We start from the raw sequence: 23,340 nt of genomic DNA on the forward strand, positions 1-23,340 counted from the left end.
CAGACAGGTTGGTCTTTTAGAGCTGAGAGAACTTCCATTCTCTTCTATCTGCCTGCCAAGATTCTCTCAGAATTACCCAATACTGTGTTTCAAAATAACTTTTGGCCATAAAAGAATATGAATACTGATTCCTCACCCTCCCCTCCCCACCCAGCCCCTGGGAGAAAAAGAAAAACAACTCTGGAATAAGTAATTAGGTGAGGAGTAAAAAAAAAAAGAATATGAATAGACAAATATGGAAAAAAGCTAAGCACAGACTGAAAAATAAGTACTAAACCACAGCTGGACTATGAAGTATCTCCTTTGAAAGATTCAAAATTAATGAACAGCTTCTTTTACATAACTTCTTTTCTCCCATTTCTTCCTCTTTAATTGTACACATATACAGAAACAAAGTAAAACTTACTGATCTATACTGGCATACCTGATTTCTCAGTTTAAATCATATTTCTCTGCTTCAAATGTCTAACATTTAACACCAGTTATGTGCTCCAGAAAGCGTTCTTGCACTAAGCATGCAGTCTGATAAATTATAACACAAGGCACAAAGGAATAAACCCCAAAACACCATATCCCAGTCCATACCTGACCTCCTCGGGCCAGCATGCTAACCCATATAGTACTGGTGGGTCGGGAAGAATTCTCCAGACATGATCTACACTCTCCTGTGTAGGCATATTTAGAGTCCTTCTTGGCAAAAACATAAACGGTGTTTGTTGCCATTTTCTCTTGAGCAATCAGAACCTATAAGCACAATAAGAAACTTATAGCCATAAAACCAAAAACGTTATGAAGCAGAAAGAAGAATAAATCTATATCCTAATTTAATCTAATTACATAGGTTCACTGAAACATTAATTCTCGAATTTTCCAAACTCCATTTTGCAAAATGCTTCATAGAAATATATAAGATCCAACAACCAAATTTTTAGTGCATTTTATTTATAGCTAAATAAAGCTTTGGTTTATATAAGTTTAGCTGTTATGCACTAAAAATGATTCAACTGCCACTTCTATGATATCTTGCATGAAAATCTGCTTTTTAATTTCAACTTTAATAATTTAAATTTTAGCAATCATTTGTAAATTTTTTTTTTGAGACAGAGTCTTGCTTTGTTGCCCAGGCTAGAGTGAGTGCCGTGGCATCAGCCTAGCTCACAGCAACCTCCAACTCCTGGGCTAAAGCAATCCTTCTGCCTCAGCCTCCCGAGTAGCTGGGACTACAGGCATGCACCATCATGCCCGGCTAATTTTTTCTATATATATTAGTTGGCCAATTAATTTCTTTCTATTTATAGTAGAGACGGGGTCTCGCTCTTGCTCAGGCTGGTTTTGAACTCCTGACCTCGAGCAATCCACCCAACTCGGCCTCCCAGAGTGCTAGGATTACAGGCGTAAGCCACTGTGCCCGGCCTATAAATATTTTTAAGAGACAGGGTCTTGCTCTGTTTCCCAGGCTAGAGTGCAGTGGCCTAATAATAGTTCACTGTAACCTCAAATTCCTGGGCTCAAGTGATCCTCCTGCCTCAGACTCTTGACTAGCTAAGACCACATATGCATGCCACCAAGCTTGGCTAATTTTTTTTATTTTTGGTAGCAAAGGGATCTTGCTATGTTGCCCAGGCTAGTCTCGAACTCCTGGCCTCAAGTGATCCTCCCACCTTGGCCTCCCAAAGAGCTGGGATTACAAGTTGGAGCCACCATGGCTGGCTGGTTTTGTGACTTTTTTTTTAAGTAATGTTACTATACCTTTTCTGATCCATTAATAATGAAATAGCCACCAGGATCCAAAGGACATTCATTTAACTCGCAAAGATCACGATCTGTTAAGCCATTCAATAGGCAGTAAGTTGACCGCAACATAATTGGAATTTTTCCTATAAAAGTTTTCTGATGCTGAGTCTGAAGTTGTTCTTCACCTTCTTTAATGACTGTTTTTGTTATATCAACATAAAGTGGAGCAGAATACCTTTGAAAATAAAAGCAGATCACAGTTAAGCAATACTAGTTGGGTATCTGCTCAAACATAAATTCTCAACTGGTTAAAATGACATTTTCTGAATTCTGTTTCAATATCAACTGCTGACAAGGAAAAAATTCTTACGTGAGATTTCTTAATCTGGCTTCATTTGGCATCATTGGCGAAGGAGCACCATCTCTTTCCCAATGGGTAGGCTTGGAGAGATAAATTTGTTCAAACTTCAGCAAATATCTTGGCTGAAATTAAACAAAAAACATGAAAAGGGTAAATAATCTTTTCCATAAAAGTTTTAATGATCCCATTAATATTTTAATAAAAGAAGCTCTACGAACTGGCAAAATCAACCCATTTTCCTGATATGGGAACTTTCTAAAGTCAACATCCACACTGCTCAGAGTATCAAGTTTTTTACCTAATCACTTTCTTAGGGCAGAAGACAAAAAGAAGCTTAATATGCCACAAGTAAATAAAGACTGTACATTCATGTGCTCTGTGTTTATATCAAACATTTAACTCTGGGAGGCCGAGGCAGGCGGATCCCTCCAGGTCAGGAGTTCAAGACCAGCCTGAGCAAGAGCAAGACCCCGTCTCTACTAAAAATAGGAAGAAATTAATTGGCCAACTAGAAATATATAGAAAAAATTAGCCGGGCATGGTGGCGCATGCCTGTAGTCCCAGCTACTCAGGAGGATCACCACGGCACTCACTCTAGCCTGGGCAACAAAGTGAGACTCTGTCTCAGAAAAAAAAAAAGTCCTTCAAGCACTTTTTCTTTCATGATTCTTACACTGTGAAAGAAAAAAGTGGGGAAATCTAAAGCAGTACGACTATTTCTGGCTCACTTCTCTTAGGTGTTCATATTTGAGACCTCTCTTCCCAACTATTCAATTCCTATTATCTGAGTAAGAATTAGGGTTTTGGGTTACTTGCAAAAATCCATTTCTCCATCAGTAAGAAGAAATCAGGAGCTGACTGAAGGGGCTATGAGTACATTGCTAAAAGCTCCTACTGACTTTTTTTTTTTAACCTTTAAGCCAGATGAGAAAAAGGCTGAAATTTCAAAGCAATACTCTTCTTTTACCTATGCAACTTCAAAAGAATAACCATCTTACCGGTTCTTCAACTTCCCCACTCGCGTGCTGAGCTTCAGCTTGTAGGTCTATAGGTGGAGCATCTTCCACAATTCTTTGAACAGACATCTGAATAAACTCATCAAAAGAATCCAACTGTTGTCTGACCAAGCCCTTCTCGTCAAAATAGGAACTGGAAAAATATTTGAGTTCATCATCAGTTACAGCTCAGAGATGTTGTCTAGCGTATTTCCCCATTTTCATTGTAATTCAATTCGACAAATACTCATTAAATACCAACCACTGAAAAAGATACCACGAGGTATCTTAAAAAGTAGTGAGGCCAAGAGCATTTTCTTTGTAGAATTTATACTCATGGGTAAAATATTTAAAGCATAACATAGGAACTATAAGGAAACCCTGGTTTACAAATGTCCTTTTATAGACAAATTTCATTCAATCTCTTTGAAATATTTTTTTTTTAAAGTATCAGGAGAGAAAATTAAAGAAAATGGATAATTAAAGATAACAAAAAGAGGCCAGGCATGGTGGCTCACGCCTGGAATTCTAGCACTCTGGGAGGCCAAGGCGGGAGGATCACTTGAGGTCAGGAGTCTGAGATCAGCCTGAGCAAGAATGAGATCCTGTCTCTACTAAAAATAGAAAGAAATTATCTGGACAACTAAAAATATACAGAAAAAATCAGCTAGGCATGGTGGCACATGCCTGTAGTCCCAGCTACTTGGGAGGCTGAGATAGGAGGATGGGGTGAGCCCAGGAGTTTGAGGTTGCTGTGAGCTAGGCTGACACCACTGCTCTCTAGCCCAGGCAACAGAGCGAGACTCTTGTCTCCCCCCCGCCAAAAAAATAAATAATGATAACAAAAAGAACTTTAATTTCAATAAAAAGGATGATAGTGATATCAATGACTAAAATAGGGAATGTATGAGAATGTCAATTATAGGTCAAAGATCATTAGTTCTATTTCGATTACATTAGGAGTGAGATGAGATTAAGCCATTTAAATAAAAATACTCAGCAAATGACTGGTAATAAAAATGGAGCATGGGTGAGAGATCAGAACCAGTAGTTTAGATACAGAAATCAAATAGTGGCCAGGCACAGTGGCTCACATCTGTAACCCTAGCACTTTGGGAGGCTGAGGCAAGAGGTTCACTTGAGGCTGCAAGTTTGAGACCAGCCTGGGCAACATAGCAAGATCCCAACTCTGCAAAAAAATTTCAAAAATTAGTCAGCTGTGGTGGCATGCATACTTGGGAGGCTGAGGCAGGAACATCGCTGGAGCCCAGCAGTTACGGACTGGAGTAAGTTAGGATCACACCACTGCACTCTGGCCTGGACAACAAAGCAAGATCTCATCTCTTTAAATAAAAAATAAAAAAAAATGGAAGTAATCTAACAGTGAAACCATAAAGAAGGATGGAAAATCTAAAAGAGTAGGTATTACTGTTTACAAGGAACAGATATTTTTTGGGTAAGGGATGAGGAAGGAGATACATAATAAAGATACAAGTAGATGGAAGTACAAGAAGAATCTCAACAGATCACTCCCTGCTACCACCCAGGAACATTGCATAGCTGGGCATCACAGGGCTGGAAAAGCTCCAAGATCCAGCACAACCCTGACGATGATCTCATCACCTCTCCCTAGAGGCGCTGCCCCTCCACCCCTCCACATCCCAAGTCCCCTACCTCGTAACCCCAGCCATCTTCTATCCGTGAGCTTCTACTCCTCTCTCCCTAATAACTGCTGACCCCCTCATCCTCACAGCATTTTTTCTGAGACAATATGCACAGCCCAACTAATCACCAGCCCCTCGTTTGGGCATCATCAGGTCACAAAACAGGTCGCTGGAGGGCCTACAAATTGGCTGGCTTTGAGTCCAGGTCCCACCCTGATCCAGTAAACTATGGTCGCCAATGTTAGAAGTGAGGTCCCAGGGTAGAAAACATAGCACACACCCATCTTTGTGTAAGAACAGCCTAAAGAATGGCTGGGGCAATTTCCTTCATGAAGACTATACTATAAGGCCGGGTGCGGTGGCTCACGCCTGTAATCCTAGCACTTTGGGAGGCTGAGGCGGGAGGATTGCTCAAGGTCAGGAGTTCGAAACCAGCCTGAGCAAGAGCGAGACCCCGTCTCTACTAAAAATAGAAATTAATTGGCCAACTAAAAAATTGTGTATATACACAATAAACTAGCCAGGCATGGTGGTGCGTGCCTGTAGTCCCAGCTACTCGGGAGGCTGAGGCAGAAGGATTACTTGAGCCCAGGAGTTGAGGCTGCTGTGAGCTAGGCTGATGCTATGGCACTCTAGCCTGGGCAACAGAGTGAGACTCTGTCTCAAAAAAAAAAAAAAAAAAAAGAAAGAAAGAAAGGTATTTAGTTATACTCCAAATACAACTGGCAGAATGTCAGAAGCATGTATTCTTTGAAAAGCTTTTGAGGGAGGGCCATTCAAGAGGGTGTGTACCTTGGAGCTGATGGGGCTCAGTGAGCATCCATCATCCTGTCACTATCTAGAAAGCAACTTTGAATTTGGTGGTCAGAGAGAAAAGTTATAAGCATTTAACATGCTAACACAACAGGTTGTTACTTTAGGACTTATAAGTTCCTTTTCTTACCTACATAAGGCTTCTATCACATTTTAGTTACACTTAGAATTTGGGTTGAAATACAACCCATCATAACTTTACCTATTTAAAATAATGAAAAACCAGAAAACCAGGCCGGGCGCTGTGGCTCACGCCTGTAATCCTAGCTCTTGGGAGGCCGAGGCGGGCGGATTGCTCAAGGTCAGGAGTTCAAAACCAGCCTGAGCAAGAGCGAGATCCCGTCTCTACTATAAACAGAAAGAAATTAATTGGCCAACTGATATATATATAAAAAAAAATTAGCCGGGCATAGTGGCGCATGCCTGTAGTCCCAGCTACTCGGGAGGCTGAGGCAGAAGGATCACTCGAGCCCAGGAGTTTGAGGTTGCTGTGAGCTAGGCTGACGCCATGGCACTCACTCTAGCCTGGACAACAAAGTGAGACTCTGTCTCAAAAAAAAAAAAAAAAAAAAAACCCAGAAAACCAAATTAACATTACCAAAAATGGAACAAATGTGCCTACTAATATGGTACATTTCTACCAAAACTAAATCATCGGAATCTAATTATGAGAAAATATCAGATAAACATAACCTGAGGGGCACTCTAAAAAGAAACTAGGCTAGGTGCAGTGGCTCACACCTGTAATCCTAGAACTTTGGGGGGCTAAAGAGGGAGGATCTCTTGAGGCCAAGAGTTCAAGACCAGTCTGAGCAACATAGCAAGACTCTATCTCTACAAATCATTTTTTTAAAAAAAATTAGCTAGGAGTGATGGCAGATGCCTGTAGCCCCAGCTACTCAGGAGGCTGAGGCAGTAGGATCGCTTGAGCCCAGGAGTTGGGAGTTATAGTGAGCTATGATAATATCTCTGCACTCCAGCCTGGGCAACAGAGTAAGATTCTGTCTCAAGAAATAAATAAATAATTAGTTAAACGTAACTGCCCTGTATTCTTCAAAAATGTTAAGGTCAAAAAAAGAAAAAAGACTGAGGAACTGTTCTAGATTAAAGGAGACAGAAGAATAAGCCATGAAAACTAAATCCATAATGTGATCCTAGGCTGGATCTAGGATCAGAAAAATATTTTTTATTTTGCTATAAATATTAGTGGGCCAACTGGTAAAATTTGGGTAATGTCTGTGGATTAAATAAGATTATTATGTCAATATTAATTTAATCACTGTTTTATGATTATATAAAAGAATGTCCTTATCTCTGCAACTTACTCTCAAATGTTTTAGAAAAAAATTATATACAGAAAGAGAGAAAAAGACAAAGAAAATGTAACACAAGGTTAACATTTAGGAAATCTGGGTGAAGTGTGTAAGTAATTCTTTGTGTAACTTTTCTGCAAGTCTGAAATACTTTAAAAAGTTAAATATATAAATAAGATGATAGACTCCCATGCAACATATTCATATAGGACATCTACTTATCAAGAAAAGAATAAGTAAGAAATCTATTGTGCCTAAAAGCTTACTCAGTTTGGTCCAACCTTACCTGATTACAATCCAGCAGGCTTCTTGCCACAAATCTGGGGTGATTTCATCATCATCCTCATCATATTGCATATCTGTAAAAACAAAAATATCATACTTATTTGTGGTAAGATGCCACTAGTTAACATCTTGTTCTGATGACTTGAAGTAGCAGAAACATATTTACTCTCTGCTGAATAAAAAGTAATGCTCTTTCTTAAAATTTCTAAATTTTCTAATATCCCTAACCAGGACCTGCCGAGGTCAGGGAAGACTTCCCAAAAGCTGAGCAGTCACTTCATGTTACAAAAGGAGTAAATCAGGGAAAAGGGGTAAGAGTGGAGAGAAAAGTATCCCAAATAGAAAAAAATAACTATGCAAAAGACTCCACAATGAAAGACAGGATGGCATATGCAAAAAATGAAAGGCCAATGTACCTGAAAGCACTCAAAAAATTATGCTAAAAAAGTTTTTGAATTTTTCTTCCACTGACATAGTTAAAAAGAAAACGAAATATAATGATGCTAATCAATTTCTAGACACAGATATGAATGATACAGAGAAGTTTAAACAGGTTTAAAAGTGTAAGGTTTTGGGCCAGGTGTGGTGGCTCATGCCTGTAATCCTAGCACTCTGTGAGGCCAAGGCAGGAGGATCGCTTCAGGTTAGGAGTTTGAGACCAGCTCCAGCAAGAGCGAGATCCCATCTCTACAAAAAATAGAAAACTTAGCTCGGGCTGGGCGTGGTGGCTCACGACTATATCCTAGCACTCATAGAGTGCCAAGGTGGGAGGATCTATTGCAAATAGACAATCTACAGGATGGAAGAAAAGATCCCCAAACTATACATCCACTAAAGAACTAACATCCATTTATCTAAAAAGAATTCAAACAAATCAGCAAGAAAAAACAAACAACCCCATTAAAAAGTGGGTAGAAGATATGAACAGAAGCTTTTCAAAAGAAAATGGCCAACATATGAAAAATGCTCAACATCACTAATCATCAGGAAAATGCAAATTAAAACCACAATGAGATATCACCTTACCCCTATTAGAATGGCTTTTATTAAAAAGTCTAAAAACAAGAGATGTTGGTGTGGATGCAGAGAGAAAGAAATGCTTATATACTGTTGGTGGAACTGCAAATTAGGACAACCTCTATGGAAATCAGTATGGAGATTTCTCAAAGAACTAAAAGTAGACATACAATTCGATCCAGAAATCCCACTACTGGGTGTCTACTCAAAGGAAAAGAAGTCATTTTATGAAAAAGACACCTGCACTCGAATGTTTACTGCAGCACAATTCACAATTGCAAAGATGGGGAATCAACCTAAGTGCCCATTAATTCATGAGTGGATTCACAAAATGTGGTATATATACAATGGAATACCAGTCAGCCATAAAAAGATATGAACATTAGTTCATATTAATGTCTTTTGCAGCAATTTGGATGGAACTAGAGACCATTATCCTAAGTATCTCAAGAATGAAAAAACAAACACCACATGTACTCCCTAATAATTTGGAACTAATTGATGGGCACACACGGACACAAAAAGAAGTAATAATCGTTGGAAATCAAGAAAGGGGGCGAGGAGAGAAGGGGAGGGGGGAAAAAAACCTACCTAACAGGTACAATGAACACTATTCAGGTGATGGGCACACCTACAGCCCTGACTAAAGCATTGTGAAAGCTATGTAACAAAAACATTTGTACCCCGTTAATATTTAGAAATATAAGTAAAGAATTTATTTAGACTTAAGACAACATGAAGAAATGTCAAACTAACCCAAATCCTCCCCCCTTCCCCAATATTCTTTGTCCCCGGTGTATTTTCAAGGGCCTTCCACAACGCCTGGCACAGGCCAACCGTGGCCTTAACAAAAATTAAAAAAACGGGTTCTTTGCTTCAGATAAAGGCAAAAACAAAGGAACCTGTCTCACGGTTTTGCACGCCATCTCAATACGGGAATGCGGTGTCACATTTAACGCAACGAGACAGTGGACAAAGCAAGGATCGGCCCAACTGGGAACATCCGCGTTCTGTTCCCAGCTCCCTCCACCCTCCAGCCCTCGCCACCCCAGCCCCGAGCCCAGCCTGGGGGACGCGGGGAACACGACTGCGGACTCTCGCGCGGCGAGCGCTGGGGAAGGCCCCAAGCCCCCAATCCACCCTGCTTCCCTGCGCACATGGGCCGCCGCGGCGCGTGATCTGTGCGGCCACCTACCCTCATCCGCGTCGTACATATTGGCAAACGGTTCCCAAGCCCCTGACTCTCGAAATCACAGAGGTGGAGCGGCGGGAACAAGCCGCCAGCTGCCACAGCGGGAGACGAGCGAGGTGATGTCCGCCTCCTGCCTTCCCAGAAGCCTGTGCGTCGCACACCGAAGGCCGCCCACGAAGAGGCCAAGGGAAGATCTGCGCCTGCGCAAAGTGTGGCGGAAGGTTGGGCCCGGGTTAGAGTTGCGCACGCGCACAATGTGGGCCGCCGTCGGCAGTGGCTACTAGAGAGACGAAAGCTCGTATAACCGGAGGGTTGAATTCAGCCTGTGAAAGTTTTTGTATTCTTTTTTCAATGCTATTGCACAAACAAGGGCGTCTTATTCCAGCACTGGCGCGCTGAACCAGCAGCCTGAACCTGAACAAACCCGAGGCACTGCCTACCCCTCAGCCCGTCCAGCTCAGTCTAGGTCCTTTTGGGGGAGGGGGGCGGGGTCTTTGCTGCCGCTTTAAGTGGATTCTCGGCCTCGGAGTCTTTTATCGCGAGAACTCACGGGGCTAGCGGCGAGGTGAGCGAGAGTGTGGCGAGAGACAAATGACAGCTCCCAGGTGGCCCCGGGCTTCCGTCCGGAGTTAAATGCGCGCCTCCGGCCGCCGCGGGCGCGCGCGCACGTGGCCGGGCCGCCTCGCCGGGAGCCGGGGCGCCCATGCTGCCGGCACGCGTCGCCCGCGGGCTGCTGGGCCGGGTGCTGCGGGCGCGCCGCGGCCTGGGGGCGCCGCTCCGGGCGAGGCGGCGCGCGGCCGACTCCCCCTGGCAGGCCCCGGGGCGTGAGCTGCGCCGCGGCCCCGCGGAGGCCGGGGGCCCTGGCGCGAGCGGGGTCCCGCCGGAGCGCTTCCTGTTCCCGGAGTACGTCCCCGAGCCGGCGCCCGCGCCCACCGCCGAGGAGCTGCTGGGCGAGCTGCGGCGCGGGGAGGAGGACGAGCGGCAGCGGCGGCTGCAGGAGAGGCGCCGGCGGGCGTCGCGAGCCGGGCCGCAGGCGCACCCGGCCGTGGGGCGCCCGGACCCGACGGTGCCGCCCAGCGGCGTGAGCTGCTCGGGCTGCGGGGCGGAGCTGCACTGCCAGGACCCCGGCGCGCCCGGCTACCTGCCCAGCGAGAAGTTCCTGGGCGCGGCGCGGGCGGCCGGCGGGCTGGCGCGGGCCGTGTGCCAGCGCTGCTGGCTGCTCGTGCACCACCGGCGCGCGCTGCGCCTGCGCCTGAGCCGCGCGCGGTTCCTGGAGCTGGTGAGCGGCGCGCTGCGCCGGCCCGGGCGCGCCCTGGTGCTCTACCTGGTGGACCTGCTCGACCTGCCCGACGCCCTGCTGGCCGACCTGCCGGCGCTCGTGGGCCCCAAGCAGGTGATCGTGCTGGGCAACAAAGTGGACCTCCTGCCCCAGGATGCGCCCGGCTACCGGCGGCGGCTCCGAGAGCGCCTGTGGGGCGACTGCGCCCGCGCCGGGCTCCTGCTGGCCCCTGGCCACCAAGGGCCACAGCGCCCCGGCCGGGACGGGCCACCGGACGGGGAGGAGAGCCCGGATCCGCCGAGCAGGTGCGGCCCGGTGGTGCGGGACGTGCGTCTGATCAGCGCCAAGACTGGCTACGGCGTGGAAGAGCTGATCTCGGCGCTGCAGCGCTCCTGGCGCTACCGCGGAGACGTCTACCTGGTGGGCGCCACCAACACTGGCAAGTCCACTCTCTTCAACACGCTGCTGGGCTCCGATTACTGCACCGCCAAGGGCGCCGAGGCCATCGACAGGGCCACCATCTCCTCCTGGCCAGGTGAGTCTTTTCTGGTCGTGGCCCAGGCACCTGGGACATCCTTAATGTCTACCACGGGCTTCCTGGAACCTTCCCCTTAAAAATTCTCTCCCTACTTTGGTCATGCTTTTCGTCTGTGTCAGATTACTGCTTGGAAAAAAAATCTATGGATAGACTGGAAATAGTATTCTATTAGTAATTTTCTAACACAAATATTTATGGAGCACTTCTCACTAGGCTCTGGAGAGACACCAGGGAACAAAGCAAAGTTCCTGCTCTGTTGATTTCTCATGTAGCTCACTCTTTTATATGTTTTTCCAGAAAGTCATGCTTCCTTTTTGCTCTCTGAACTTCCTTCCCTCAACCTTACTCTTCACATCTTGCATTTATTCGTATGACACCAGTATACTATGCGTGAATAATATTTAAATAATTCATCGAGGCAATATGGTGAGTGGCTTTGTTGAGAAGAAACGTCAGTCTTGTGACTTTAAGAAATTTCTATAATTGGAAAATAGGTCCATGTTTTGAATTTAAGTTGATAAATTGCCCCATTTGTTCCCTTAAAACCAGAGTTTAACTTTGTTTGGTAAGCTGTTCTTCTCTGTCTTGCACTTTGGTTGAATTATACACAGAATTGCTTTTATACTGCATGGTAATGTGATGAAAATGAAAAGAAATCAAGCCTGCATATTTTGGATTCAAATTCCCAATTAGCCTGTGAGCCAATCTCTGAACCTATTCCATTATTGGTAAAGTGGGAATAACTTATTTTATCACAGTACCCAACATAGTGTAAAGCCTCAAAAATGTTTGTTTTCTTCCCCTTATTTCCTTTTCTAAAAATGTATGCATTCTTTCATATTTCAGGTACTACATTAAACCTTCTGAAGTTTCCTATTTGCAACCCAACTCCTTATAGAATGTTTGAAAGGCAAAAAAGACTTAAACAAGATGCAACTAAAGCTGAAGAAGATCTTAGTGAGCAAGAACAACATAAACTTAATGTCTTGAAAAAGCATGGTTATGTAATAGGTAAGCATCCTCTGGGAAAACCTGTGGTTGGTTGGTTGTTTCTGTGCTAAAATTCTTTGCTGGGCAACCTAAAAGCAGCTGTCTGAGGCTAGCCCGTTTTTGTAGGGAGAGACTACCTTCCTCATTCTGGAACAAAGAGGCCCTTTACAGGCAAGGCTACTGTTTGGAAAACCAACCATACCAGTACAGGTGGTAAAGGTTATTGACTCCATGGAGCAGCTTCAAATTAGGTTGTCCCTTTCCTTGGTATATCTTTTTAGCTTTCCTTTACTAACAACAGTTTGATTTCTAATACCCACCTTCCCCTAATGTACACAGCCTGCCAGGTGTGGTGGTATATGCGTGTAGTCCCAGCTGTTTTGGAAGCCGCTGTAGGAGGATCCTATGAGCCCAGGAGTTTGATGCTGCAGTTAACTATGATCATGCCACTGCACTCCAGCCTGAGTGACAGAGCAAGACCCCCTCTCTAAAAAAATAACTAGGCGGGGCGTAGTAGCTCACGCCTATAATCCTAGCACTCTGGGAGGCCAAGGCGGTGGATGGCTCAAGGTCAGGAGTTCGAGACCAGCCTGAGCAAGATCGAGACCCAACTCTACTAAAAATAGAAAGAAATTAATTGGTCAACTGAAAAATATATAGAAAAAATTAGCTGGGCATAGTGGTACATGCCTGTAGTACCAGCTACTCGGGAGGTTGAGGAAGAAGGATCACTTGAGCCCAGGAGTTGGAGGTTGCTGTGAGCTAGGCTGATGCCATGGCACTCTAGCCCAGGCAACAGAGTGAGACTCTGTCTCAAAAAAAAAAAAAACTAAATAGGCCAGGCATGGTGGCTCATACCTTTAATCCCAGCACTTTGGGAGGCCAAGGCAGGAGGATCACTTGAGGCCAGGGGCTCAAGACCAGCCAGAGCAATATAGCAAGACCCCCCCCCATCTCTACTAACTTAGTTAATTAATTAAATGTACACAGCCAGCTACATACTTCATCATTGCAAGAGTCTGGCCCCCACTGCCTTTGGGGAAAAAAGCAAAGCAAAAGTATCATGGTAGTTACTTCCGTGCACTGTAGTTAATCTTAGTAACTTATTTGAGGCCAACATAAAAATTATGTCTGGAGTCAAAAGCATTAAAGGAGTGACTAAGGCCAGGTGCAGTGGCTCACGCCTGTAATCCTAGCACTCTGGGAGGCTGAGGCGGGCGGATTGCTTGAGGTCAGGAGTTCGAAACCAGCCTGAGCAAGAGCGAGACCCCATCTCTACTATAAATAGAAAGAAATTAATTGGCCAACTAATGTATATAGAAAAAATTAGCCGGACATGGTGGTGCATGCCTGCAGTCCCAGCTACTTGGGAGGCTGAGGCAGAAGGATTGCTTGAGCCCAGGAGTTGGAGGTTGCTGTGAGCTAGGCTGACGCCACGGCACTCACTCTATCCTGGGCAACAAAGTGAGACTCTGTCTCCAAAAAAAAAAAAAAGAGTGACTAATAACCTTAATATAACTTGTTCCAGGAAGAGTTGGAAGAACATTCTTATATTCAAAAGAACAAAAGGGTGAAGCTACCTTTGAGTTTGATCCCGATTCACTTGCCTTTGACATGGAAAATGAGCCTGTTATGGAGGTACCCAAACCTACCAAACAGGTAGAATTGACTGCACAAGACGTGAAAGATGCCCACTGGTTTTATGACACCCCCGGGATCTCAAAAGAAAATTGTGTATGTATTTGATTTCTTTTAGAAACATTTACTTTCTGTTGCACAGGTATTACTGTTTTCATTGGCAGAAAATGGGAAAAGAGGTATACTTCATTTAAGACTCAGTTCTGATTCATTCATAAACTTGGCTAAAAGATGAATCTTTCTGCCATCAAGTTCTTTATCCCATTTGGTAGACTTCATTTCTGACAATCTGCTTGTTTTATCATTGTGGTTGTTACCTTAGGCAGACATTTATAGAATTCCAAGATTTTGAGGTTGGAAGAAACCATACATAATATTGCAGCCCAGCTCCCTGGTCCATACTTGAATTCCCTCTATAACATATCTAACCAGAGGTCATCCAGCCTGAGCTGCAGTAAAGAGGGACTCAGCATTAACTGAAGCAATGTCAAGTCACCTCCCAAGGGAACCCATTTGGTCTGTGACTTGCTTTTTGTATGTAGCTGAACATTCTCCTGAAGTGTAATGTCCTGTCTCTTCCTCACCTATCCCTGCCTTTTCTTTCATTAGTTCACCCAACAGTGAATGTTTACTGTGCTGACATAATCCAGATTATTGTCTTCATTTCCTACAGCTGGTCTCCCTGAGGGACAGGCTATTTATTCATTGACCCAAGCCTCTTTTCAGAGAGTTTTCTAATCTCTTTTAGTTCTTAAAGTATGACACTAAGACCTTAGTGCTCTCAGATGAGCATAATTTAGAATAGGATTAACTTCCGCCTGTCTTGCACCTATGCATCTTTTTTAATCCAATTGCAGGATCTCATGAGTAACTTTGATTTTGTGTTGTTAAACTCAGCCTATATTCTATTCTGTTAAGTATTCGTTATATCTCATAACATTTTGTTGTTTGCATATTTGATCTTCATCCAAGTCATTGATTCCAACGTTTATCCAGTATACACTCTCCAAACAGACTGATTAATGACTTCCTTTGAATGTGGTTACTGACCAGTTTCTAATTCTTCTAATTATCTCTGGCAGGCAAGAATTCTACCACTGAACCACCCGTGCTAACTCTTCTAATTATCTCTGTACCTCCCTGTGAAACAACACTGGTTTCTTAGGTACTTTCCTTTCATCTGGCTCACTTACAAATTTCATTCTCAGAATTGTATTTTATTTGGTGTCCCATGTCATAGAATCATGTAGACCTTTCCTCATAAGGCAGTGTCTTGCTCTTTCTCCCAGGCTGAAGTGCAGTGGCATGATCACAGCTCACTGCAACATGGAACACCAGGGCTCAAGTGATTCCCCCACCTCAGCCTCCTGAGTAGTTGGGACTACAGGCATGTACCACCTCACCCAGCTAATTTTTGTATTTTTTGTAGAGACAGGGTTTTCTTGTGCTGGTCTTAAGCACACCTGCCTTGGCCTCCAAAAGTGCTGGGATTAGAGGCGTGAGCCTCCATGCACAGCCTCTTTTAACTTATGATCCTCCTAGAAAAATTGCTGCTGCTGTCTTTTCTTCCTTAGCAGTTTATAACTTCAGAGTAAAACTGGACTGCTTTCTAATAATGTTCTATCACCTTAAATTCATGAATTCTTCTCTTTTAGACTTAGTTAGGTCAGGGATAGTAGTTATTGTAGTCATATACTCTCTGTGAAACAGCTGGATCAGAAAGACAAGAATATGAAAATATTCTAGCCAGCAGGAGGAGACCTTCAAATTTTTAAAAAGAAAAAGTCTCTCAGCACTGGCAGTTTGCTTCTGTGTCAGTTTACAGATATATTTATTTGATACCTTAAACCTGTGTTGCCCAAACTGAACCAAGGAAGTCTTGTGAAATGGAAGTAATAGACTCTTTTAATTGTTATTCTTAAGAACCATGTTCACAGGTTTTTGGTCCAATTTTTGCCGCCTTTATTGTTTTTTTTAACCAGATTTTTTTTTTTTTTTTTTTTTTTTAGACAGAGTCTCACTTTGTTGCCCTGGCTAGAGTAAGTGCCGTGGCGTCAGCCTAGCTCACAGCAACCTCAAACTCCTGGGTTCAAGCAATCCTCCTGCCTCAGCCTCCCAAGTAGCTGGGACTACAGGCATGCGCCACCATGCCCGGCTAATATTTTGTATATATATATTTTTAGTTGGTCAATTAATTTCTTTCTATTTTTAGTAGAGATGGGGTCTCGCTCAGGCTGGTTTCGAACTCCCGACCTTGAGCAATCCGCCTGCCTCAGCCTCCCAGAGTGCTAGGATTGCAGGCATGAGCCACCGCACCCGGCCTTAACCAGATTTTGATTCCTTAAATCTTACCAGAATCTTATACTTTCTGCCTTTCCTTTTCTGTTTTCTCTAGTCTCTTTAGGAAATTTTTATTCTCAGAAGACAGAGGATTCATAACTTTCTCTTATTTTCTGCTGAATGTTTGGAGGAAGTAAGGAAATTGAAGACCAGAATTTGAAAAGAGGTTCTTCAAGCTCTTTACCTGGTCCTAGAATGGGATGACTGTTTTATGACGTGAGGTTGCATAGTCCATTACTTTAAGCTGAAAACTGCCCCAAAGCCTTGAGCAAAGAACATGTATTTTCTATCTTGGTGGTGAACCCAGCAGTGTTTTTAGGTTGACACCAATTTTGACATCTGAGAGATATTGTTGCCATTAGCATCCCATTAGGTTATTTTGCCATCACTCAAGAATAAGCTGTAAAACAAGAGTAGAACACCAAAAAAAAAAAGTAGAACACCAGTAAATTGAGATTAATTTGACAGAAAGAATCTATGTAAATTTTATATGCAACAAAGCCAGACATAATTCAGTTTATTGTGAAGTCTGGAAGTATTTTTTTAATCACTTTTGATCTTCTATAAATTATATGATATTTTCAATAAAAGTAATTCTCTAAAAAATCTGCCATTTGTTTCACAGATTTTAAATCTTCTAACAGAAAAAGAAGTAAACATTGTTTTGCCGACACTTTCCATTGTTCCGAGAACTTTTGTGCTTAAACCAGGAACGGTTCTATTTTTGGGTGCCATAGGCCGCATAGATTTCCTGCAGGTAAGGAAAGTGTGTACCATTAAAAACTGTATCTTCGGCGGGATGTTGCATGCCATGCAGCTTGGCACTTAAGATGAGATGCTGTCTCTATCTTATGGTTTTATTTCACATGCATATCATAAGATGAAATCTTTAGGTATATGGTTAATATGCATTAAAATAATTCCACACTTCTTTATATTCCATATGTATGTTTTTATATATACACGTTTTAGTATTCATTTACATAGCATCTGGGGATTTTGGGGTGTCTATTGAATTGCTCTTCGTTTTTCCAAAGTGAGGAGAAAAGGGAAAATGAAACATGAATATGTCCGGCAACTTACAGGCCTTCACTACCAGACATTTCTTGGATTTCATGTTTATTCATACTTTGTTGGAAATTTGGCCTTACAGTTAGAACTTGTATATATTTCATTAAAGCCTATGAGATGTTAATGTTTTAAACCTAACTTTACACAGAGACAGTTAAAGCAGATAGCATGTCCTTTTTGCTTTTAATAATAGACATTTTGTTTTTCTTAATTAGTATCAACAGTTCTGTAGAAGTCATCCTTTTCCGTGAATGAATTACTGAAATGCACCGCTTTCGTATCACGCCCCTTCTCTTCCACGTTAATATAATTTGACTGCAGCTGCTGCCATGCCAGTTCCTACAAAGGGAGCTTGATTCGGTGCCTTGTTGTTTTGTTAACTGATCGTACCTTGTAATGTGCAAGTTTTCCAAGCTTTTTGCTGGAGAAAATAACTTCTTTCTTGCTTCCGTAAGGGAAACCAGTCAGCCTGGTTTACAGTTGTAGCCTCCAACCTCCTCCCTGTGCATGTTACTTCCTTGGACCGGGCAGATGATGTGTATCAGAAACACGCGGGCCACACGTTGCTCCAGGTAAGGCAACGCGATGATTGCACAGTTGACAGTGTGTGTGTGTGTGTGTGTGTGTGTATACTGTGATGGTCCCATAGCTCTGTACAGAAAGCCTTTGTTGGACACAACCATCTGTTACACTGTTAGCTAGCTCTCCTCTCACCTCATTCTCGTTGTGGATTCTGGCTATAAAGCAAAATAGCTCCGTAGGAAAAGGCATGTTGATTTGGACTGGTCCCCAGAATAGCCATAGAGCTGTTTTTTCTCTAGACTACACTCTCCAATATGGTAGCCACCAGCAACATGTGGCTGTCTAAATTTAAATATATTAGTTTTTCTGCTGTTATATGCCTAGGTGAGAGAAAAAAAAGAAAAAAAGAATTATATTTTTAAATTTTTAAAAAAATAAAAATAAATAGTTTAAATTTAGGAAAATTTGCCAGGCATAGTGGCACACACCTGTAGTCCCAGGTACTACTCCGGAGGCTGAGGTGGGAGGATTGCTTGAACCCAGGAGTTTGAGGCTGCAGTACACTATGATCGTGCCTATGAATAACCACTGTACTCCAGTCTGGGCAACAGAGCAAGACCCTGCCTCTAATTTAAAAAAAAAAAAGAAAATGTTTTAGCTTAAAAATATTTTAAGTTGGTCCGAGGGTTGTGGGTTATTGTTAAGCTGATTTAACATTGTCTCCCCCCACAACCACGCTTGACTAGCTTAAAAAAAATAAATAAATAAAAAGAAAAAAAACAAAATATATTTTAAAGATGGCCGGGCGTGGTGGCTCACGCCTGTAATCCTAGCACTTTGGGAGGCCGAGGCGGGCAGATCGCTCAAGGTCAGGAGTTCGAAACCAGCCTGAGCAAGAGCGAGACCCCCGTCTCTACCAAAAAGAGAAAGAAATTAATTGACCAACTAAAAATATATGTACAAAAAATTAGCCGGGCATGTTGGCGCATGCCTGTAGTCCCAGCTACTCGGGAGGTTGAGGCAGGAGGATCGCTCGAGCCCAGGAGTTTGAGGTTGCTGTGAGCTAGGCTGACGCCACGGCACTCACTCTAGCCTGGGCAACAAAGTGAGACTCTGTCTCAAAAAAAAAAAAAAATTTTTTTTAAAGATTAAATACACCTTAAAATATGGTTCCTTAGTAACAGCAGCCACGTTTTAAGTGCCCGATAGTGACATCATCGCAAAAAGTCATATTAGACGATTCTAAGTGAAGAGAAATGACAGATTTCGTCACAGCTGGGGGATGCTGCTGGAATCTCGTGGGTGGAGGCCACACACGATGCAAAACGTTTTGCGTTGCAAAGAGCCTTTCCCAGCAAAGAATGATCCAATCCAAAATGTCAGTAGTGGTTGAAAAGCCCTAGTCTCAGTCGAATTGCACTACTCCTGGGTTCTTAATACCAGACCCATATTTTACAGATTATTCCACTTCTTCTCCCCTGCTCTGCTGGGTCATGGAGAAACCGTGCACTAGAGAGATGTTTTCAAATAGAAAGTACGTCACATTCTTTCTTTTTTTATTCTTATCTCTGTTTCCTCTCCTGCTTACAATCCTTGGTAGTTCCACGTTACTGAGCGAAGTATAAGACTACTGACAGCCTCTTCATTAATACACCCCCACACACACACAAGTAGCATCCTCTGGACAATTAAGCTACAGTTCCCTGTCCTCATCATCCTTTTTCCAGTTTCTGTCTGTACCTGTGCTTATTACACAGCATGTCTTTCCACTGAGTAAATTCAACTCATTTCTCAAAATCACATTTCTTCATTAATGTTTTCCTCTCCCAAACACATTACTCCTTCCTCCACTACCACAGATGTGTACTTATCGATGCCTCACATCACATTTCTTACCTTGTGTTTATTTACACCGTTATTTATCCCTTCTGATCTCCTTGGGGACAGAGACAGTGTTATAAACTATATGTTTGTGTCCCTAGTGCTAACTACAGGAGATGTATTATTAATGGCTCAATAATCACCTAGTTACTTCGAATTCATTCATGGAAACATTTATTAACAAAAGCTAAATCATGGCCGGGCGCGGTGGCTCACGCCTGTAATCCTAGCACTCTGGGAGGCCAAGGCGGGAGGATTACTTGAGCTCAGGAGTTCGAGACCAGCCTGAGCAAGAGCGAGACCCCGTCTCTACTAAAAATACAAAGAAATTAGCTGGCCAACTAAAAATATATAGAAAAAATGATCCGGGCATGGTGGTACGTGCCTGTAGTCCCAGCTACTCGGGAGGCTGAGGCAGGAGGATGGCTTGAGCCCAGGAGTTTGAGGTTGCTGTGAGCTAGGCTGATGCCACGGCACTCACTCTAGCCTGGGCAACAGAGTAAGACTCTGTCTCAAAAAAAAAAGCTAAATCTTATCCATTATACATTGACCCTTAACTTGTAAAGAACAAAGATCAATCTTCATTGGCCATGCCTATAGGAACCAAGGTATTTCGGCCAGGCGCAGTGGCTCACACCTGTAATCCTAGCACTCTGGAGGCCAAGGTGTGCAGATTGCTCAAGGTCAGGAGTTCAGAACCAGCCTGAGCAAGAGCGAGACCCCGTCTCTACTAAAAATAGAAAGAAATTAATTGATCAACTAAAAATATATATACAAAAAATTAGCCAGGCATGGTGGCGCATGCCTGTAGTCCCAACTACTTGGGAGGCTAAGGCAGACGGATTGATCCCAGGAATTGTAGGTTGCTATGAACTAGGCTGACACCACGGCACTCGCCCTAGCCTAGGCAACAAAGTGAGACTCTGTCTCAAAAAGAAAAATAAAAATATATACACAAAAAATTAGCCGGCCATGGTGGCTCATGCCTGTAGTCCCAGCTACTAGGGAGGCTGAGGCAGGAAGATCGCTTGAGCCCAGGAGTTTGAGGTTGCTGTGAGCTAGGCTGATGCCACAGCACTCTAGCCTGGGTAACAAAGTGAGACTCTGTCTCAAAAAAAAAAAAAAAAAAAGAACTAAGGTATTTGGAAGGTCCTTACCTTCATTGTCCAACATTACTCTACATAAAGCCCGTGGGGGGCTCTAACGGGGCTAAGAGGTTGTTGCCCGTGGGGGGCTCTAACGGGGCTAAGAGGTTGTTGCCAGGCACAGGCCCAACATGTGGTCCTTGGCCCTGGGCCAACATACACTTCACCTCATCAGAGAGCACCTGTGCCTTTTATTTGACCCTAGAAGTGACTCGAGGTTTTTCAGCAGTTGAATGTTTATAAGGATTTTATTCTTGATAACTATATGGAATTATGTTATCAGTGACTTATTTAATATTAGAGGGAATTTAATTTGAACTTCCAAACATCTCTATTTTATTTAACTGGTAGGTTCCAATGGGTGGAAAAGAACGAATGGCAGAATTTCCGTCTCTTGTTGCTGAAGACATTATATTACCAGAAGGACTTGGGGATTCTGAAGCAGTTGCAGACATCAAGTTTTCCTCTGCAGGTAATTTTGCCCCAAGCACTTCTTTTTTTTTTTTTTTTTTTTTTTATGAGACAGGGTCTTGCTCTGTCACCCAGGCTGGAGTGCAGTGGCCCAAAACATAGCTCACTTGCAACTTTGAACTCCTGGGCTCAAGTGATCTTTGTGCCTCAGCCTCCCAGGCTACCTCACCTCAGGCTCTCAGCCCCATTTTTTTTTTTTTTTTTTTTTTTTTTGAGACAGAGTCTCACTCTGTTGCCCAGGCTAGAGTGAGTGCCGTGGTGTCAGCCTCGCTCACAGCAACCTCCAACTCCTGGGCTCAAGCAATCCTCCTGCCTCAGCCTCCCGAGTAGCTGGGACTACAGGCATGCGCCACCATGCCCGGCTAATTTTTTCTCTCTATATATTAGTTGGCCAATTAATTTCTTTCTGTTTATAGTAGAGACAGGGTCTCGTTCTTGCTCAGGCTGGTTTCGAACTCCTGACCTTGAACAATCCACCCGCCTCGGCCTCCCAGAGTGCTAGGATTACAGGCGTGAGCCACCGCGCCCGGCCCATCAACCCCACTTTTTTTTAAAGACCAAATAAAGCAGACTTACGACTTGAGTGCATTTTTATAGAGATATGCCTTAACTGATGTAAGCTGATTATTTTAAGGCATATTTAAGAATATATATAATAAACCTAGTAGCTTATTCATAAAATGCAAACTATTCTGAAAATAAATTTGTATTTTTCACAAATGCATCGTGTACTGTTTTAAAAAATAGATTGAAGCCAGGCACGATGGTGTGTTCCTATAGTCCCAGCTACTTAGGAGACTGAGGTGGGAAGATTGCTTCAGCCTAGGAATTTGAGTCCAGCCTAGGCAACATACCAAGAATCCCATCTCTATAAAAAAATTTAAAAATTAGCCAGGGATGGTGGTGCATACATGTAGTCTTAACTACTCAGGAGGCTGAGCAGGAGGATGGCTTGAGCCCAGGAATTCAAGGCTACAATAAGCTATGATCATGTCAGTACCCTCTATCATGGGGAACAGAGTAAAACCCTATCAAGGAAGGAAGGGAGGGAGGAAGGAGAGGAGAGGAGAAGGGAGGGGAGGGGAGGAGGAGAGGGGAGGGGAGGGGAGGAGGAAAGGGGAGGGGAGGGGAAGAGAGCAATAGCTTTCTTTGATGCTACATTTTTAGCTTTGGTTTGGCTGCTAAGAGCGTTTTGTGTTCTGTGTCACGTCTACCTAGGTTGGGTTGCAGTAACACCTCGTGTTAAGGACAGACTGCACCTCCGAGGCTACACACCTCAAGGGACAGCTCTAACGGTCCGGCCCCCTCTCTTGCCACATATCGTCAACATCAAAGGACAGCGCATCAAGAGAAGTGTGGCCTATAAAACCAAGAAGCCGCCCTCCCTTGTGTACAATCTGCGGAAGAAGAAAGGATGAGGCTGGCTTTGTTCACGCTGGATAGTAACTCTATTGAACATAACGAATATACGTTGAAATTGTGTTATTGATAAATACAGCTATAATAATAAAGTCCCCCCCCCACCCTGTTTAAAGATCTTAACAGTGGACCTTTTTAAACTGTTCAGGACTGTGCCTGTTCATAATGTACTGAGCTTGTAAATACAAGTTATATTTTTTATAGAGTATGTATGTGGTATGTGTCTGTCACCCATATATATAAAAAGGCCTGCTACATTCAAGTTTCTCCCACTATTTTTTTTTTTAGTCCCGATGTCATTTCTGTCATTTGGAGTCTACAGTTGACAGGGCAAGTTAACAGTCCCATGAAAAAAATAATACATTGGTTTATAAGTAAGATACAAGTGAATAGGTTGCTCTGCTCCATGAAGTCATCCAGGGATCCAACTTGCGTGGCTTCCATCTCTAGGTCTAGGTCGGTCTAACGTGGTTGCCCGACTCATCGTCCTTTCCCAGCAAGTGTGAAGAAGGGGAAAGAGTGGAGAGTAAGCGGCTTCCCTCTTTCAAAGGGGGAAAAGCTGGATGTTGCACACATTGGTTTACGCAGTCCATTGATGAAGTCACATGGCCACACCGACCCACAAGGACACTGGGAAATGTGGGAGGAAGTGGAAACTGCTGGGAGGCAGGG

General features: G+C 43.5%; 2 protein-coding genes across 3 annotated transcripts in view; one reads left to right on the forward strand and one right to left on the reverse strand.

Annotated features, from left to right (window-relative positions):
• Positions 1-9,544, reverse strand: part of POLR2B (RNA polymerase II subunit B) — a 34,314-nt gene extending 24,770 nt beyond the window's left edge. Inside the window, exons 1-6 of the mRNA XM_075997854.1 lie at positions 9,378-9,544; positions 7,167-7,239; positions 3,094-3,244; positions 2,105-2,217; positions 1,750-1,969; positions 586-744 (exon numbers count right to left, since the gene is read on the reverse strand). Coding sequence (XP_075853969.1) covers positions 586-744; positions 1,750-1,969; positions 2,105-2,217; positions 3,094-3,244; positions 7,167-7,239; positions 9,378-9,396 — 735 coding nt within the window. The 5' untranslated portion in view covers positions 9,397-9,544. The remainder of the gene's footprint in view (positions 1-585; positions 745-1,749; positions 1,970-2,104; positions 2,218-3,093; positions 3,245-7,166; positions 7,240-9,377) is intronic.
• A 419-nt stretch (positions 9,545-9,963) lies between these two features.
• Positions 9,964-22,930, forward strand: NOA1 (nitric oxide associated 1). 2 transcript variants are annotated; one of them, XM_075997855.1, is made up of 7 exons: positions 9,994-11,188; positions 12,038-12,202; positions 13,710-13,915; positions 16,785-16,916; positions 17,686-17,802; positions 21,130-21,250; positions 22,468-22,930. In XM_075997855.1, the coding sequence occupies exons 1-7, from the start codon at positions 10,078-10,080 to the stop codon at positions 22,665-22,667; spliced, it is 2,052 nt and encodes a 683-aa protein (XP_075853970.1). In that variant the 5' UTR covers positions 9,994-10,077; the 3' UTR covers positions 22,668-22,930. The 2 variants fall into 2 exon arrangements, with proteins under 2 accessions (XP_075853971.1, XP_075853970.1); XM_075997856.1 differs by lacking the exons at positions 21,130-21,250; positions 22,468-22,930 and adding an exon at positions 19,211-20,751 and having other exon boundaries at positions 9,964-11,188.
• The last annotated feature ends 410 nt before the right edge of the window (positions 22,931-23,340 follow it).

The sequence above is a fragment of the Microcebus murinus genome, chromosome 26 (genome assembly GCF_040939455.1).
Source record: "Microcebus murinus isolate Inina chromosome 26, M.murinus_Inina_mat1.0, whole genome shotgun sequence".
Lineage (NCBI taxonomy): Eukaryota > Metazoa > Chordata > Mammalia > Primates > Cheirogaleidae > Microcebus > Microcebus murinus.

Bases quoted from the DNA above. Each gene is read 5' to 3' on its own strand.
- NOA1 (XM_075997855.1), top strand. From the start codon at position 10,078: ATGCTGCCGGCACGCGTCGCCCGCGGGCTGCTGGGCCGGGTGCTGCGG. The intron at 16,917-17,685 runs GTAAGGAAAGTG...TGCTTCCGTAAG, and splicing joins GCCGCATAGATTTCCTGCAG to GGAAACCAGTCAGCCTGGTT. The intron at 21,251-22,467 runs GTAATTTTGCCC...ACGTCTACCTAG, and splicing joins CATCAAGTTTTCCTCTGCAG to GTTGGGTTGCAGTAACACCT.